Source organism: Eupeodes corollae, chromosome 2 (assembly GCF_945859685.1).
Source record: "Eupeodes corollae chromosome 2, idEupCoro1.1, whole genome shotgun sequence".
Taxonomy (NCBI): domain Eukaryota; kingdom Metazoa; phylum Arthropoda; class Insecta; order Diptera; family Syrphidae; genus Eupeodes; species Eupeodes corollae.
The window spans coordinates 95,723,041-95,738,802 of NC_079148.1; the positions used below are offsets into that span (position 1 = coordinate 95,723,041).

Here is a 15,762-nt window from a genome sequence, read left to right on the forward strand (position 1 = left end):
GGTAAGGATTTTTAAACAGGTTCATTTTGCTCCTATCTGATTGGTTCCTAGAAATGCATCAAAATTAGCCGGATTTTCTTCGCAAATTCATCATCTTCAGCTTTAAAACCGATTTGTATATCGAAAGCTACGTTAATAAGCCGAATTGTCACATTCGGAACTCGGAAGATCCAGGAATTTTTAAAGCTTTTCCACTCTTAGGAGTGTTTCGATTTTTGGGCTGGTGGTGTGTTTAGCCCTTACCTACTCATTTCAAAAAGAGACTTGTGCATCTTTTACATTGATGATGATTTCTTTATTCGGAATTGACAGAAGAATTATTTGAAACAAGACATGGTTACGTGCTGAAGATGTGATCAAAATAATTCAACAACTAAAGACTTTGTTATTTGGGGCTACATGAAGAAAAAGCCAATGTCCCAATTCGATTCAAACCCTTAAAGATGGAATTTTGTGAACAAGCGACTATAGTGGCTTTTTGACTTCATCATTTCAAACATTTGTTAGCAAACATTTCTTCTATGGAATTCTCAGAAAAAATACTGGTTCCAAAATGAAACTTTTAATAGGAAAATGCTGTCTTAGCAAAGAAACCATTTCTGTTCTTAATTCAAACAGTAATTCAGCTAATTTTCCCACTAACTTGATTTTTTTTCCAATGCAAAACCACTTTAAACGAAAGTTGTTTATAATGCACTTAAAAAAACTGTCTCTTTTTTTCAAATTGCATATGTAATTAATTTTCTCAAAGGTAATTAGTTATTTCCTCACACACTTCAATTCTCGCACATCAAATAAATATAAACTTTTCCCATCAACATCAATAACTAATAATATTAAGTCATACACATAACTACCTACATACATCTAAGTAAAACGGCTCCTCTCAAAGGCCTCTTTATAATTTTAAAAGTCTGATGTATGTATAAACCAACCTACATACCTATTTAATAAATCTGTCAACGCTAATGATCGCGCGTCAAACATCGTATATCTTTCTGTCGATTTTGTGTCAAAACAAACTAATTTTGTTTTAGACAAAAATAGCTTCATCATCAGAGGACGACGACGACGCTACGACTTCGACCCTTTTGTGGTGCATCATATTTTAGATGATACTATTTTACACATCAAATAATTTTTCAACTATAAACTCGCTCCATCAATCTGTGGCCGCACATCTGATGTCGAAAATTGGAGTTCTAGTACTTGCGATAGAGGGATGGTGTATGGTTATGGGCTTCAGAGAGGGCGCGCTGTGAATTATAAGGTATATCAACTTGTGGCAATGTTCTTTCTCTTGGTTCTGCAATTTTCACATTTGTTGTGATGTTGAGATTTTAAGCATCAGTCTCCGCCACACAAAGCATCCGTTGGATATGATGGTGTCATGGCCCGGAAGCACTTGACTCCCATTTTCCACTATATACATACATATACGGTTGATACAATACTCTATTGTTGGTTTTATATTAGAGTGTGATGCTGTGAGTATGTGTGATGGCCGCAACTTAAAAGTGGAGAATTGAATCTTTGTTGCCAAAGTGTAACCAGACATGTGTACAAAATGTTAAAGTCATCATGGTTTTCACTTTATTTAGTATAGACATAGACATACCCCCTCCCTGCAAAATTGTGATTGAACCTTCCCTTACCCCTGGGGGTAGATGTTTTGTGTACTCTTAGAAAGTGACATTGTTATAGAAACTTTTAGAATTTTCAACCCCCTTGGTGTCAATTTTATGGATATAGTATGTACTCATAGTCACCCATTCCATCAACCCTCTTATATTGTCTTTTTACTTACAACAACCAACCCCGGGGAATAATGGTCGACGGATGTACTTATGTACATATGTATATATACATATTCAAAGTTTTCGGTCCTCTTTTCTCTAAGTGGAAAGATGTAGATATATATGTATCTTACATACTGTATATATTGTGTATATACAAATGAGACACTTGTGTGATGTGTGCCGATGGTAACGATGATGATGGCGATGCAAAGAGCAAAGAGACGACGACGACCAACCGACGAATAGTCGTTTATATAGCATATAGATATCTTGTATCTGACGAGTGTGATATAACTCTTGGAATGACATGTTTTCCAAAGTCACTGACACTGACTCTCGTCTCGACACACGCACTCTGAGTTTTAATTAGGACACATGTTAGTCCGGTGTTGCACTCGCACATGACTGAAGGATTTACTTTTACCAGCTTTATATTATTCTCTTGAGTATCTGAATTCTGAACTTTGAAGTCTGAAAGTCGAGAGAACTTAATCTGCAGTTTTTACTACAACCAAAAAAAAAAAAAAAAAAAACTAAACTAAAAAACCAGTTAAATTTATGTCGAAGCCATAGTGGAAAACAGTGCTGCCGTTCTGAAATGCTCATCTTTATGTACATATATAAAAGTAGTGTAGAAAACTTCATCAAACTTAATATAAACATCAATTGTTTTGCGTATTGTAAAATGTGTGACAAATAAACAAAGCAACACTTAACTTTAGAGAATATTTAATAATAATTAGATGATTTGGTAGTTAAGTTAAATTCTATGTTTTCTATGTTTTTTATTACTGGCTTCATAATACCGTCCACCTGGTACGTTTCATAAAAGATTTGTAAGTTGAGTTTAATGCTATGTTTTCTATGTTTGTTTCATCTATTGCTGACTACATAATAGAAAAGTAGATCCCACCATTTATCTTTCATATTCAACGTTTCTTCATGATACAGAATTTGGCATACAAGATTTATTAGATAAGTTAAATTCTATGTTTTCTACGTTTTTTATTGCTTTCTTCATAATACCTTCCATATTGTATCTTTTATATTCAATTTTTCTTGATGATCTACATAATTTGTCAAAAAAAGGTTTGTAAGTTGAGTTTAGTTCTATGTTTTCTATGTTTGTTTTATTTTTTGCTGACTACATAATAGAAAAGTAGTTACTACCTTTTATCTTTCATATCCAACGTTCCTTAATGATATAGAATTTGGCATAAAAGATTTGTTAGTTAAGTTAAATTCTATGTTTTCTATGTTTGTTTTATTTTTGTTGCTGACTACATAATAGAAAAGTAGATCCCACCATTTATCTTTCATATTCAACGTTTCTTGATGATACAGAATTTGGCAGACAAGATTGGTTAGATAAGTAAAATTCTACGTTTTCTATGTTTTATATGTTTGTTTTATTTTCTGCTGACTACATAATAGAAAACTAGTTGCTACCTTTTATCTTTCATATTCAACGTTCCTTGATGATATAGAATTTGGCATACAAGATTTGTTAGTTAAATTAAATTCTATGTTTTCTATGTTTTTTATTTCTGGCTTCATAATAGCTTAAATATTGTACCTTTTATATTCAATTTATACTTTGTCATAAAAGATTTGTAAGTTGAGTTTAATTCTATGTTGTCTATGTTTGTTTTATTTACTGCTGACTACATAATTGAAAAGTAGCTCCCACATTTTATCTTTCATATTAAACGTTCCTTGATGATATAGAATTTGGCAAACAAGATTTGTTAGTTAACTTAAATTCTATGTTTGCTATATTTATGAGTTCTCTGTTTTTTGTCTTTCTTTAGAATAAAGAGTTTTGTTTATGGTTTTGCTGACTTAAAAGTTTTCTATGTTTTTTTCGTGCTATTAAAAAATAATCATTAAATAATATACTAGCAGAAATGTTGCTTTTCGAAACGGACTTACATATATATTCAGCGTTTTTTTTCGTTTTAACTTTTATTGATAACTTTTAACAGAGCGATTACTTAAAATTCAATCGTGCGATGTATTTCTATGTTTTGTGAATTATTACTTTAACACAAAATTCTTTCGAAAAAGGCTCATCCTTAATATCTAACTGTTTATGGGTTAATTTAAATTTTATGATGCTATGTTGTCTTTATTTGTTTATAGGTATTTAATGATTTTGAATTGATTGTTCATGCATTGTACAGCTTAATTAAACTGATCGTCGTAACTATTTAACGACTGTAGAATAATTAAACATGAACTATCAATCAAACCGTATGTCTTTTCGACTTAAAAAAGCCACCTCTGGTAATAAGACAGTTTTACAGTCCATTTGATGGTTTATGTTCTAATTGCAAAAAGAAAAAATTGTTTTTAAAAATCTACATTCATCCATGATTAATATAAATAAATCATTTGATTAAAAGATTTTATCGATTAGAGATCGTGTTAGAATATTGTCTGTCATCATATTAAAGTATTTTTATTTTATCTCTAATTATGTAGATACATATTGAAAATACATTTGCCATGAAGATATTTAAACAAATTAAATGGTGTTAAGCCATCGTCTCGTTCATTGAGATGATGATGGTCATTTGAAATTTAAATTTTTGTTTTTAATTTGTAAAGAGTGTCCCCATGGACTATAAAGATCGAGAACAATCAGATACTTATTTATATATAAAGCCGATCATATACATTTTATACTGATGATGGTGAAGTGAAATTTGTATTTTTATTAATGTTTTTGTCGAATGAAGAAAGCGATGTCAAGACGATATATGTACATCTGTACACACAAAGATATGAATCTTTTTTGATGAAAAATGAAGAGAAAAAACATAAGAACAAAAAGTGTTCAGTGAAGAAGTAGTAAAACCTAAATTGATCTTGTGTCGCGTCTTATATTGAATAGGTGATAAAATAACGACTCTCAATGACCCTCGGAGCTACTTATTGAAATATTTGTTTGATGAACAAGAGATCGATTTGACATGGATAGAATTTCGAACAGGGCTGCATTTGTACAGTAAAATGGTTATAGGGCGAATTTGATTATAGAGAGGGCCCCATGATGGAGGTCTCCTGTGTAAATTTATTAACTTCCAATAGGAAGTTATTGTAATGGGTCCGATTTGTCAAATTGAAAATTTTGACATTTCTCGACGTTTCAAGGTCCCTAGAGTCGAAATAAACGATTTTTAGAAAGATGTCGGTGCGTGCGTGTGTACGTTCGCGACATACCAGTAGAAATATCGACTTTAAATAAATTTTGTTATACAGATAATAAGGCAGGAATATGCGGAAAGGGCTCTCAAGAAAATTGCGTGGGTGGTTTTTGTTACCATAGCAGTTTAAAAAAAGGGTGAACATTTTGTTTAACCCTAAATACCTTAAGAACCAAAAACTCTAGAGACTTGAATTAAATTTTATACAATATATTGTAACGTGATACCAAACAAGTATATTTTTGAAAAAAATCCAATTAACGGTTTTTTTATAAATCAAAAAAACTGAAAACATAAATTTGTCACCGCGAACATTTTACGAAAACAAAGTGATTTTATCTCCAAAACAATTGTGTGCTACGAAAAATAACGTTTTTAACATCTGGTAAAATTTTGAGAAAAATCGAATTAGCACGTTTTTTATAAAAAATAAAAATCTAAAAAAAACTTTACTTGAAATTGGTAAAAATTGAATTTCGACTTAAATATCTTTTCAAAAATTTGAGATTATGGCTTCAAACTTATTTTATCTTATAAGAAATATTGGTTTCAACGTTCTGAAAAATTTTGAGAAAAATCGAATTGACAGTTTTTTTTTACAAAAAATAAAAACCTAAACAAAAAAATTAATAAAAGTTGGGAAAAATTGATTTTCGGCTCAAATATCTTTTCAAAAATTTAAGATTATGGTTTCCAACTAATTTTAACTTATAGGACATATTATTTTTAACATTCGAACAAATTTTGAGAAAAATTGAATTAACAGTTTTTTTTACAAAAAATATAAACCTAAACATAAAAATTAATAAAAGTTGGGAAAAATTGATTTTCGACTCAAATATCTTTTTAAAAATTTGAGATTATGGCTTCAAACTAATTTTATCTTATAAGAAATATTGGTTTTAACATTCGAACAAATGTTGAGAAAAATCGAATTAACAGTTTTTTTTTACAAAAAATAAAAATCTAAACAAAAAATTGATAAAAGTTGGTAGAGATTGATTTTTGGCTCAAATATCTTTTCAAAACTTTGAGATATTGACTTTAAACCACTTTTATCTTTTAAAAAACATTGTTTTCAACATTCGGAATAATTTTGAGAAAAATCGAGTTGACAGTTTTTTTTACAAAAAATAAAAACCTAAACAAAAAAATTAATAAAAGTTGGGAGAAATTGATTTTCGGCTCAAATATCTTTCCAAAACTTTGAGATATTGACTTTAAACCACTTTTATCTGTTAAAATATATTGTTTTCAACATTCGAAAAAATTTTCACAAAAATCGAGTTGACAGTTATTTTACAAGAAATAAAAACCTAAACAACAAAATTAATAATAGTTGGGAAAAATTGATTTTCGACTCAAATATCTTTCCAAAACTTGGAGATATTGGCTTTAAACCACTTTTATCTTTTAAAAAACATTGTTGTCAACATTCAGTAAAATGTTGAGAAAAATCGAATTGCCAGTTTTTTTACAAAAAATAAAAACCTAACAATAAAAACAAGACTTAAACTTGGTAAAAATTTACTATCGACTCAAAAAGCTTTCAAAAATTGAAAATATTGTGTTCAAACTTTTTTTATTTCACATACAATTCTGTTTTCGATATTCAGTAGTTTTTTTTATAAAAATTAAACAGTTCGTTTTTTTTATAAAAAATAAAATCTACAAGAAAAAGTACGCAAATTTGGTAAAAATTGGTGTTCGGTTCTTGATATCTCTCAAATTAATTTCATTCATCCAATTTGTAAAAATTTAAGAAATGCAACTAAAATAGGTAAAAATTTGTTTTCTAAACTAAACAATTTCTTTATATGAAAAATATTGTTGGTAATTTTAAAATTGTAAAGAATTATTCAACTTGCAAACTTTTTTAGCTCAACACGAAAACCTACAAACTTTTAAGCAAGACAAATCGAAAGACGGGATGGGAAGTTATCAGTGTGGGTCGCATCCCAGGCTCTTTTTTATACTTAAATAAAAAGGTCTTAAATGTTTAAATCTCTCCATTAAATAATAAGGCGTACTACAGCAGCTTAGTGGAGATCTCATTACTCCCCTCAAATTAAATGTCACCGGGAAACAATGTTACCAGTTTCAAAAAAATGTGTGTTAAAGTAAAAATATCCATTTTTTTCCTAAAGCGGTTGTAGACTTCATTGTAAATTTCTATAACGAGAAAAAAATAAATAAGGCCCAAACAATTGACAAGTACACTCCTGGATGATTTGATGATCTGTGATTGAGACTTTCAACCAGAAATATATAAACCCATATACTGTCAAGTGGGTGTTTATACAATTTGCATGTTTTCTTCTTGCGGTGTGGATTAATCGCCACTTAGATTTCGATGATGATGATGATGAGATGATGTGGAATTCGTCATTAAGTTATTCTTTTTTTTAAGTATTATTTTTGTTTATTTATGGGAATACCTTCAATTAACGGGACAGACTGTTTTTTTGACATTTTTTCTTAAGATTATTTATCTCATCAGAAAAGTGTCACACTCAAAGTTGTTGGTGCTATAAATTTGTGTGATGATCTTGATCATGTTTTTCTTTTTGTCCAAATTCAATGAAATTGTTTCTGTGGGAAATAAAACTGTCCCAAAAAGAGTTTCTATATTGACATATCTATAAATCAGGTACTCAATTGCACTGTCAGTTCAATTTTGGAAAAGAAAGACAATAATTTCCCATGAAATATACCTTCTTGATGCGTGCGGTCTTCGGCCATAATGACCGCAAAAAAGACTCCCAATGTAAACAAGCAATTACACCAGTTATATATGTTTACTTGGTTGTAGGTACAACAACGAGCCTGCAAAACGAATGACAAAAGGATCCGTCCGTCTATATAGCTTGTTAAACGCGTGGCCCATCATATCAAACAAAGAAATAAAGAAAGACGTTCACAGGAATAAGGTAGGTAAGGTACCTATACCTATTTTCTTTCTTTTATTGTGGGACAGCATTAAGGATGACTGTCATTTTTTAGATGGTATACCTCATGGTGCCATCACATTGACCATGACCACCCCCGAAGGTGATTTCTATAAAGGAAAATAATCAGTCTTCGAGACTGTGACTGTGCCTGGTGCAGTCCTTTGAAAAGAAGAAACTATAAGGCGCAAATAAAATATGACATCAAAGTCAACATCTCATGTCATTGTTGCAGCTTCATATGTGGCACTAACTAAGCTCTCTTATAGACTTGCATCATGGGTACGAATAAAGTATAAACGGACAGAGAACAGAACAGAACCATTTTTCCTTTTCGGGTTGTTCTGATGGGATGCAGCTCTTTGGTGGATACGTGGATAATGAACATTGCAGTTTGTGTTAAGCCAAACCAAACTGATGCGTGCGCGAGTTTCGTGAGGAACCTTAACAACTTATTTTATGGAGTTGTATATGGACAAAAAGGATTAATGGGTAAGCGTGCAAGGCAACTCTGGTGGTCGAGCATTCATCAGAGGGAATTTATTTTCGCACAATACAAATATGCAGCATGGGTATAATCTTTGTATACGAAATTTTAAAAAGTTAAAAAATTGTCATAGATGAAATAAATTAACTATAAAAACGGAATGGGCTGACAAAAAGTCCATTCTTCCACTTCTCTCTAACACCCATCTAGATTTCCCAAAAACTACGACATTGTAAGTCCCTACTTAAGTCTTTAAATGTAGTGCGGGATGTTCCTATGGCATTAAGTGAGAAGACTCCGTTCCCTTATAGAAGTTTTTCTTGATGCCATTATTTATCAATATAAAATGCAAACCTCAAGAATTCCAGTGTTAATTTGTCAGAAATAAAATACTTTAAAAAAAAAGAGAACGTGTGTGTGGGCTGCTAATACGTCTATTTTATAAAATGTCCAATCCGATAAGAAGCTTAAGAGATATACATTTTTGTGTTTGTTGTTTAAATGATTATCATATATGCGGGGCGGGTATAGTCAAAAGCTGCATTTAGAAGACATGGGTAGGTGTTTGAAAGGTCTCTACATAAATACAATGTCAATCTTTTTTAGATTTAGATAGAAGACAATTTTAACACTCGTCTCTTAACTTAGTCAAAAATATAGTTTATATAAAAATAAGATCATAACTTACCGGATTCGCATAAAAAGATGGTTGTTCGGCTCCCATACCAGATAAATATGCAGCCATACCTTCTGGATATACACCCAATGGTACACCACCGGGACCAGTGGCAGTAACTAGTCCACCGGCAGCTGCTAATCGCGGGTAATTTAACAAATCATATTGACACGAACACACCGTTTGTCCGGTTATTGGATCGGTGAATATTGTTCGTCCACTATCACAGCATCGTGTATTTGGTTGGCCGTATGGAGTTGCCGCAGAACATGGCGATGCACTACGTGCCCCAGGCGGCACTGTTGATGTTACAGCCATCGATACTGGCACAGTGGCAGATGCAGCGGATGGTGGAGATGATGGACTCGATGAAACGGCGTTCTAAAATAAAAAAGATATAAAATAAAAATTAATACAAAATTAAATAATTCAAGATAAATATATCTTAATTTAGATAAACTACCTCCCAAACGACATGATGGCTACCAAATTTTGAAAAAACCCTAAATGAATAAGATAGGGTCTCCCTTATCACACCCATCATCGAACAAACAATATTTATAATCTTTTTTAAGGTAAACCGAAGAAAGGAAAAATAATAAATAAAAAAAGAAACACATAATTATTATCAATTGGATTTTAAATTTAATCAAAAACATGAAAACTTTGATCAAAAACACCGCCAACATGTTCCAGAGATTGACAACACCGATCGATCGATCTATCGATTTGTTGAATTAATAAAATAAATGTACATAAATATATACACATATTTAATTTAGTCAATCGTTGGGTATAGACAAGCGGAATCAAGGTAAATATTGGGGATAAGAATAACAAGTTTCAATTATCGTTTAGGTATATAATGATGGGCAGTGTTGCCATCGTTTATTTTTAAAAAGATATTTGTGAAAGTTGCAGAAAGAGGTTTTTACAGCTCTCTTCTGCGTCACAGTCACTGATAAACATTGATAAATATCAAAATTTGACATTTTACCAGCAAATTGATGAAAAGAAGTTGGCTACCTTTTTAAATAGAGGGTGATTTTTTAAAAGCTATAGGAAAGTTCTTCAAAAAAAAAACACAATCATTCCATTCAGAAAAATGCATGAAATCTTATTTGAATTGATAGTACGGTCCACAAAATTTAATGTTTTGAAGATTATTTCAAGCAAGGTCCATTTGACCTTGCGCATCAAATGGACCATCTGCTTAGTCCAATTTTGGCGTACTCTTTCCAACGTTTCGGCCTTATTTCACGAATAAATACTTCAGTGTTGTCTTTTAACGCGTCAATTGAAGCGGGCTTGTCTGTATAGAGATGAGCTTTAACATAGCCCCACAAAAAATAGTCTAAAGGCGTTAATTCGCACGATCTAGGCGGCCAATTGACCAGTCCGGAACGTGAAACACAATCTTTACCGAACTCGCCTCTAAATAAGTGCATTGTTTCGCGTGCTGTGTGGCATGTGGAGCCGTCTTGTTGAAACCACATGTCATGCAAGTCCAGCTCTTGGATTTTGGTTGAATATCATCTCACGGTAGCGCTCACCATTCACAGTTACGTTACGATTCGCATCATCTTTAAAGAAGTAAGGTCCAATGATGCCACCAGCCCATAAACCGCACCAATCTGTTACTTTTTCTGGATGCTTTGGTAACTCTTCTGGCTGATATTCACTTCAAAATCGACAATTCTGCTTATTTACGTACCATTTGAGACAAAATAAGCTTAAACTTAAACTGACTATAAAATGCAAGAAGTGCGCGATGAACTTTCTTAACAGAGCACGCATTTTGATAACAAAATTCAATAATTTGCCAGCTTTGTTCGTTTGTAAGACGATTCATGGTTAAATCATAGACCAAACTGAATATGAAGGTAAAACCAGTGTTGCCAAAATGATAATAGCTAAAAAATCACCCTTCATAATGAATATGAAATGTGACGGTGTTGACATTTTTAGTAACCAAAAACCTACACCATTCTATGTCAAGTGTTGTTAAAAAAATGCATGCAATCGAATAAGGAATTTATACTTAACTAGCGGCCCGCCCCTGCTTCACACTGGTAGACATAAATAGGTACAGGTATTTAAGTTATAAGCATTCTAATTGTTAAAAAATTGTATGCTTATCCCAAAGCCTCCCTTTACACTTCGTTGGCTGTGGTATTTTTAGGTGGCAACAAAACGTATTTATTTTCAGGAGTGCCACTTGCAATTTTCCGTGGGAAAAGTACTCTCCCTTAAGTTTGTCCCTGAGATTTATTTATTGTTAGATCAAAGGATATTTTTAAAGGGAACTGTAACCTTTTGAAAGATATGCGCAAATAAGTTGGTATTATCGGGATCCGGAATTTCTAAAGATTTCTATAGTAATCTAGTACTAAATATAGCTTATGTTATTCAGTAATAATGTAGCTTTCTAATGAAAAAAAGAATTATTAAAATCGATCCAGTAGTTGAGTTTATTCGTTACATAAGCAAATACAAATCTTTCCACTTTATAATATAAGTGTAGATGTAGATAATCGCTTTATAAAATTCAAAGCAGTAATTGATGGAAATAATATTTACTATCAAATAAGAAGTTGGAAAGAGTTCTGGTAACAGGAGTCACAGCTTCCTCAAGTAATTTGGCGAAAAATGTATCGTTATCATGTTACCAATGATAGTCATTTAATGCCACGTCACTTTGTTTGAAGCACTCAACTATCGAAGTTTAAGGTTAATGTCAATAGCGTAACGATTTTAACTGATTTTTTTGGAAAATTTTGTATTTCTGTATAATTTTCTTACTAACAGATGGTTTTCAATCTGGCAATACTTTTTTCAAAGTTGATTTTTTTGACAGCTGTCAATTGATTTTTGCTCACTTTTGTTTGCCATTTCATAATCAATAGATTTAGTTCTGAACAACGTTTGCAAATTTATTACCAAAATATTCAATTATCAATTTTTTAAAAGGAATGTTTTGGTGGGCGCATTATTTAGCGTCGTGGACTTGTGTTTTGGCCTTAAAGATCGTATGATTTAAAGCCGCTAGACTTAGACTTCTGGTGGAATTATGTTGAAGTCACTTGTCTCCAAAGATAAGCCCGATCTGATTGAAGCTTTGGAAGTGAATATTCGGCGCATTAATACTGACATACGACCTCAGTTGCTGCCAAATGTCGAAAATTGCGAGTCTCGGCTGGAATTTATTTGGGGCAGTCGAGGCGGCCAATTTCCTGAAAACATTTTTAGAGCATAATGACAAACCGGAATCACAACTTCCTCAAGTAATTTGGCAAAGAAACAATCGTTATTATGCTACCAATAATAGGCATTTAATCAGTAAGCTAGAATATACTTAATTGTGACTTAAATTTGTTTGAAGCACTCAACCTTTAAATTGAAGTTTAAGGTTATTGTCAAAGTGTAACGATTTAGAATTTAAACTAATTTTTTTGAAAATTTTGTATTTCTGTATGATTTGCTTACCAACGGATGGTTTTCAATCTGGCAATGCTTGTTTAAAGTTGACTTTTTTGACAGCTGTCAATTAATCATTTTTTGACATTTCTTAATCAATAGATTTAGCTCTGAATAAGGTTTGCAAATTTACTACCAAAACATTCAATACCAAATTTTTTAAAAGGAATCTTTTGATGGGCGCATTATTTAGCGTCGTGGACTTGTGTTTTGGCCTTAAAGATGGTATGATTTAACCCCGAAAGACTTTTTTTCTGGTGGAATTATGTGAAGTCATTTCTCTACAAAGATAAAACCGAGTCGATTGAAGCTTTGGAAGAGAATATTCGGCGCATTAATACTGTTGCTGCCAAATGTCGAAAATTGTGAGTTATGGTTGGAATTTATTTGGCGAATTGCCTGAAATAATTTTTAGAACACAATGACAAACCTTTATATTTGTTACAAAGCTAAATTCTTGGCCTTGACACTACGCTCGTTACCCTATTGTCTTGAAAGAGTCCTAACCTTAAAAACCCTTAACATAACAAAAAGTACCATGATGTCAAAGTGGTAACAAATAATTAAAAAACAAATTCTATACAATTTAAAGTTTTCCTTTAGAGTTGAAAAGTTCAATTTTAAGAAATTGCTATTTTTTAAATTGACGGAATATAAAAAAACCTAAACGAAAAAAAGTTGGTAATAAAAAAATTAAATAAAAAAGGTTGTAAGGTTCTTAATTGGTGGCCACACTGGTGATCCCTTGGTTGGTTCTGGTCTTAAGACTCTTTTAAGTGGCCACTTAGTATTTGTCCAAAGTAAAACAAGTCTTGGCTTAGTCTTATCATAAAATAAAGCTATTGAATTAGATTTTCTTGCCTTTTTTTGTCGTTTTGATAACTTTCATAAAGGGAACTTGCCGCCATCATCAATTGAACTATAACTGACGTACATGTCGTGTTGTTGTGTTTTGATGTTATATGTCGCTTTCGCTTTGCTTTGTCATCATCACTGGGCGATGTTTATTTGTTTATATATTTCAGCAAATATATTTACACAAATCAAATCCACAATCGTGTTAGCCTATCATTTTTGTCATGTTAGCTGAAGGTTTGTATTTCTTATCCATCTTTTTTTCAAGTAGGTAGGTAAAATATCTTTAGATGGACTTTAAGAAAAAAAAGAAGAAAGAAATCGAAAGAGAGAGAGAAAGAGTGTGTGTTGTGATGGGGATACAAGGGCTCTTATGTCTTATACCCACAAAATAAAACCGCTTGACTTGGAATGAGTCAATTAAATTGATTTGATTTGACTTTGGATTGGGATTAAATATTTGTTCAAAGTAAACTAATCAAATGTTACTTGGGAAATTGGATTGATAAATCGACAGTGATAAGGTGCGCGTTGTCGTCGTCGGTCTTATACTATGTTATTCTATCGAGTATACCACTCACATTGCTGCCTTAATCTTATCGATTTTTCATTTTTAGTTCCAATGATGTTTTGCAGAAGCTCGGGAAAAGGAAGTTTGTCTTTTAGATCTGGTTTATGTTCTTAGCCTGAGATATAAACCTATCAGGCTACCCACCATGCCTATATTACTGTGTCGGCGGCGGCGGCTACTTTACCTCTGATTTGTTGTTCCTTCTTTTTCTTTTAAATCAATTTGATATGACTTTGATTGGAGGTAAAAATAGGCAGGAATATATATATAGCAATCCAAGAGTTATTGGTGTCATTATGGCTCACAAATCGAACTAAAACAAAAAAAACACAGCGCAAAAGATACATTATATACGAGTATATCTGCAGCTTGATGTTAGCCCACCGAGTATATTTGCAATATCTGATTGAAAGTCAATTAAGTAAATTAATTTAATGGCCACAATACCCCTCTAACACTTGGCTTCTTATTATAGTAGAACAACATGTCCGTTGACAACTACTTTTATTCAACATCACTGACTCTAGAGTAGGTCGTTGGATTGGACATGTGTTTTTATTTTTTCTGTCACATTTTTTTTTCTTCAATCGAATAGTGACTATAGATACTTGAATTATATAGATATTTTTTTTTGCTATTTGATTTTAAACACTGGCACTCTGTCGTACTCTACCTTTAATATGTATACAAAAAGATCTTATGTGTCCCTGACATAACAAACTGCTCGTGATGTTCTACAAATGTTTTTCGAAAGTGTTTTCTTGTTGCTGTTGAATTTTTGTTTAAATCTATTGTGGTATATTTTAAAAGTAGGTATGTATATGTACCTGTATATTTTATTTTATTAATTTGAAGTATATTACATTGCAACATGATGAGAACAGCAAAATCATTGACATTTCTTGTTAAACCTTTTCTTTTTCTCGTCCCGCTCTTATAAGTCTTTTGATAAGATGCCATGCTTATTTGATCTACTTATGTTTTATACTTAGCTTAAGTTTTTCAATTTTTTTTTAAATAAGGAAATTTTATTTTTGTACGAATTATTGCAGTGGCATCAAAAAATTGTCTGTACTTAAGTGAGCAAGCAAGTAAGATAGGTTAGGTATCAACTTGAAAATGTTTGAAGTAGAAACAATAAAAGGTATATCTTAATGCTTTTATAAATAACAAAATTTATACTAAGGAAAATATGCAACAATCCAACAAAATCTTCAACTAACATGTGAGAAATTTTGATTAGAAACCGTCTTGAAAAAAAATATACACCTAACCATATGTTTTTCATTCAAAACTATCTCAATGCATTCATTTTCTATACACTTAAGGACTGTCGATATTTGTTAGGTTTAATTTAAAAAAAAAAAAACTTAGACAATTTTTAATGATTATTAAAATTAAGATTTGTATCTTAAATTAGATTTGTTGAATACAATTTCTTATAACTATATTTTTCGAAACAATTGAATCTTACAGCCCTATTCTGCTATTCACGTGAATCGTATATTCGATTCCCTTTCACACTGCCTTTGCATTCTGCTATCCATCGGGTGAACTACATTATCCCAAACCAATTTGACATTCAAACAAACAGCTGTACATGTAAAAATGTTGAGAATGTTGGATAAATTGTTTTGATTCATACAAAAATAAAGTTTAATCAATCCACCGAAACAGAATAATTTGTGTAATTTTTGGCAATGGGCAGTATTGAACTTTTTATTCCAATTGTAAGCATAG

General features: G+C 31.7%; 1 protein-coding gene across 4 annotated transcripts in view; it reads right to left on the reverse strand.

Moving 5' to 3' along the window:
* LOC129945466 (homeobox protein caupolican) overlaps nt 1–15,762 on the reverse strand; it is a 252,581-nt gene that overhangs the window by 23,139 nt on the left and 213,680 nt on the right. For all 4 annotated transcript variants that reach the window (XM_056055238.1, XM_056055240.1, XM_056055241.1 and 1 more), the window contains exon 2: nt 9,132–9,500. In XM_056055238.1, coding sequence (XP_055911213.1) covers nt 9,132–9,500 — 369 coding nt within the window. The remainder of the gene's footprint in view (nt 1–9,131; nt 9,501–15,762) is intronic.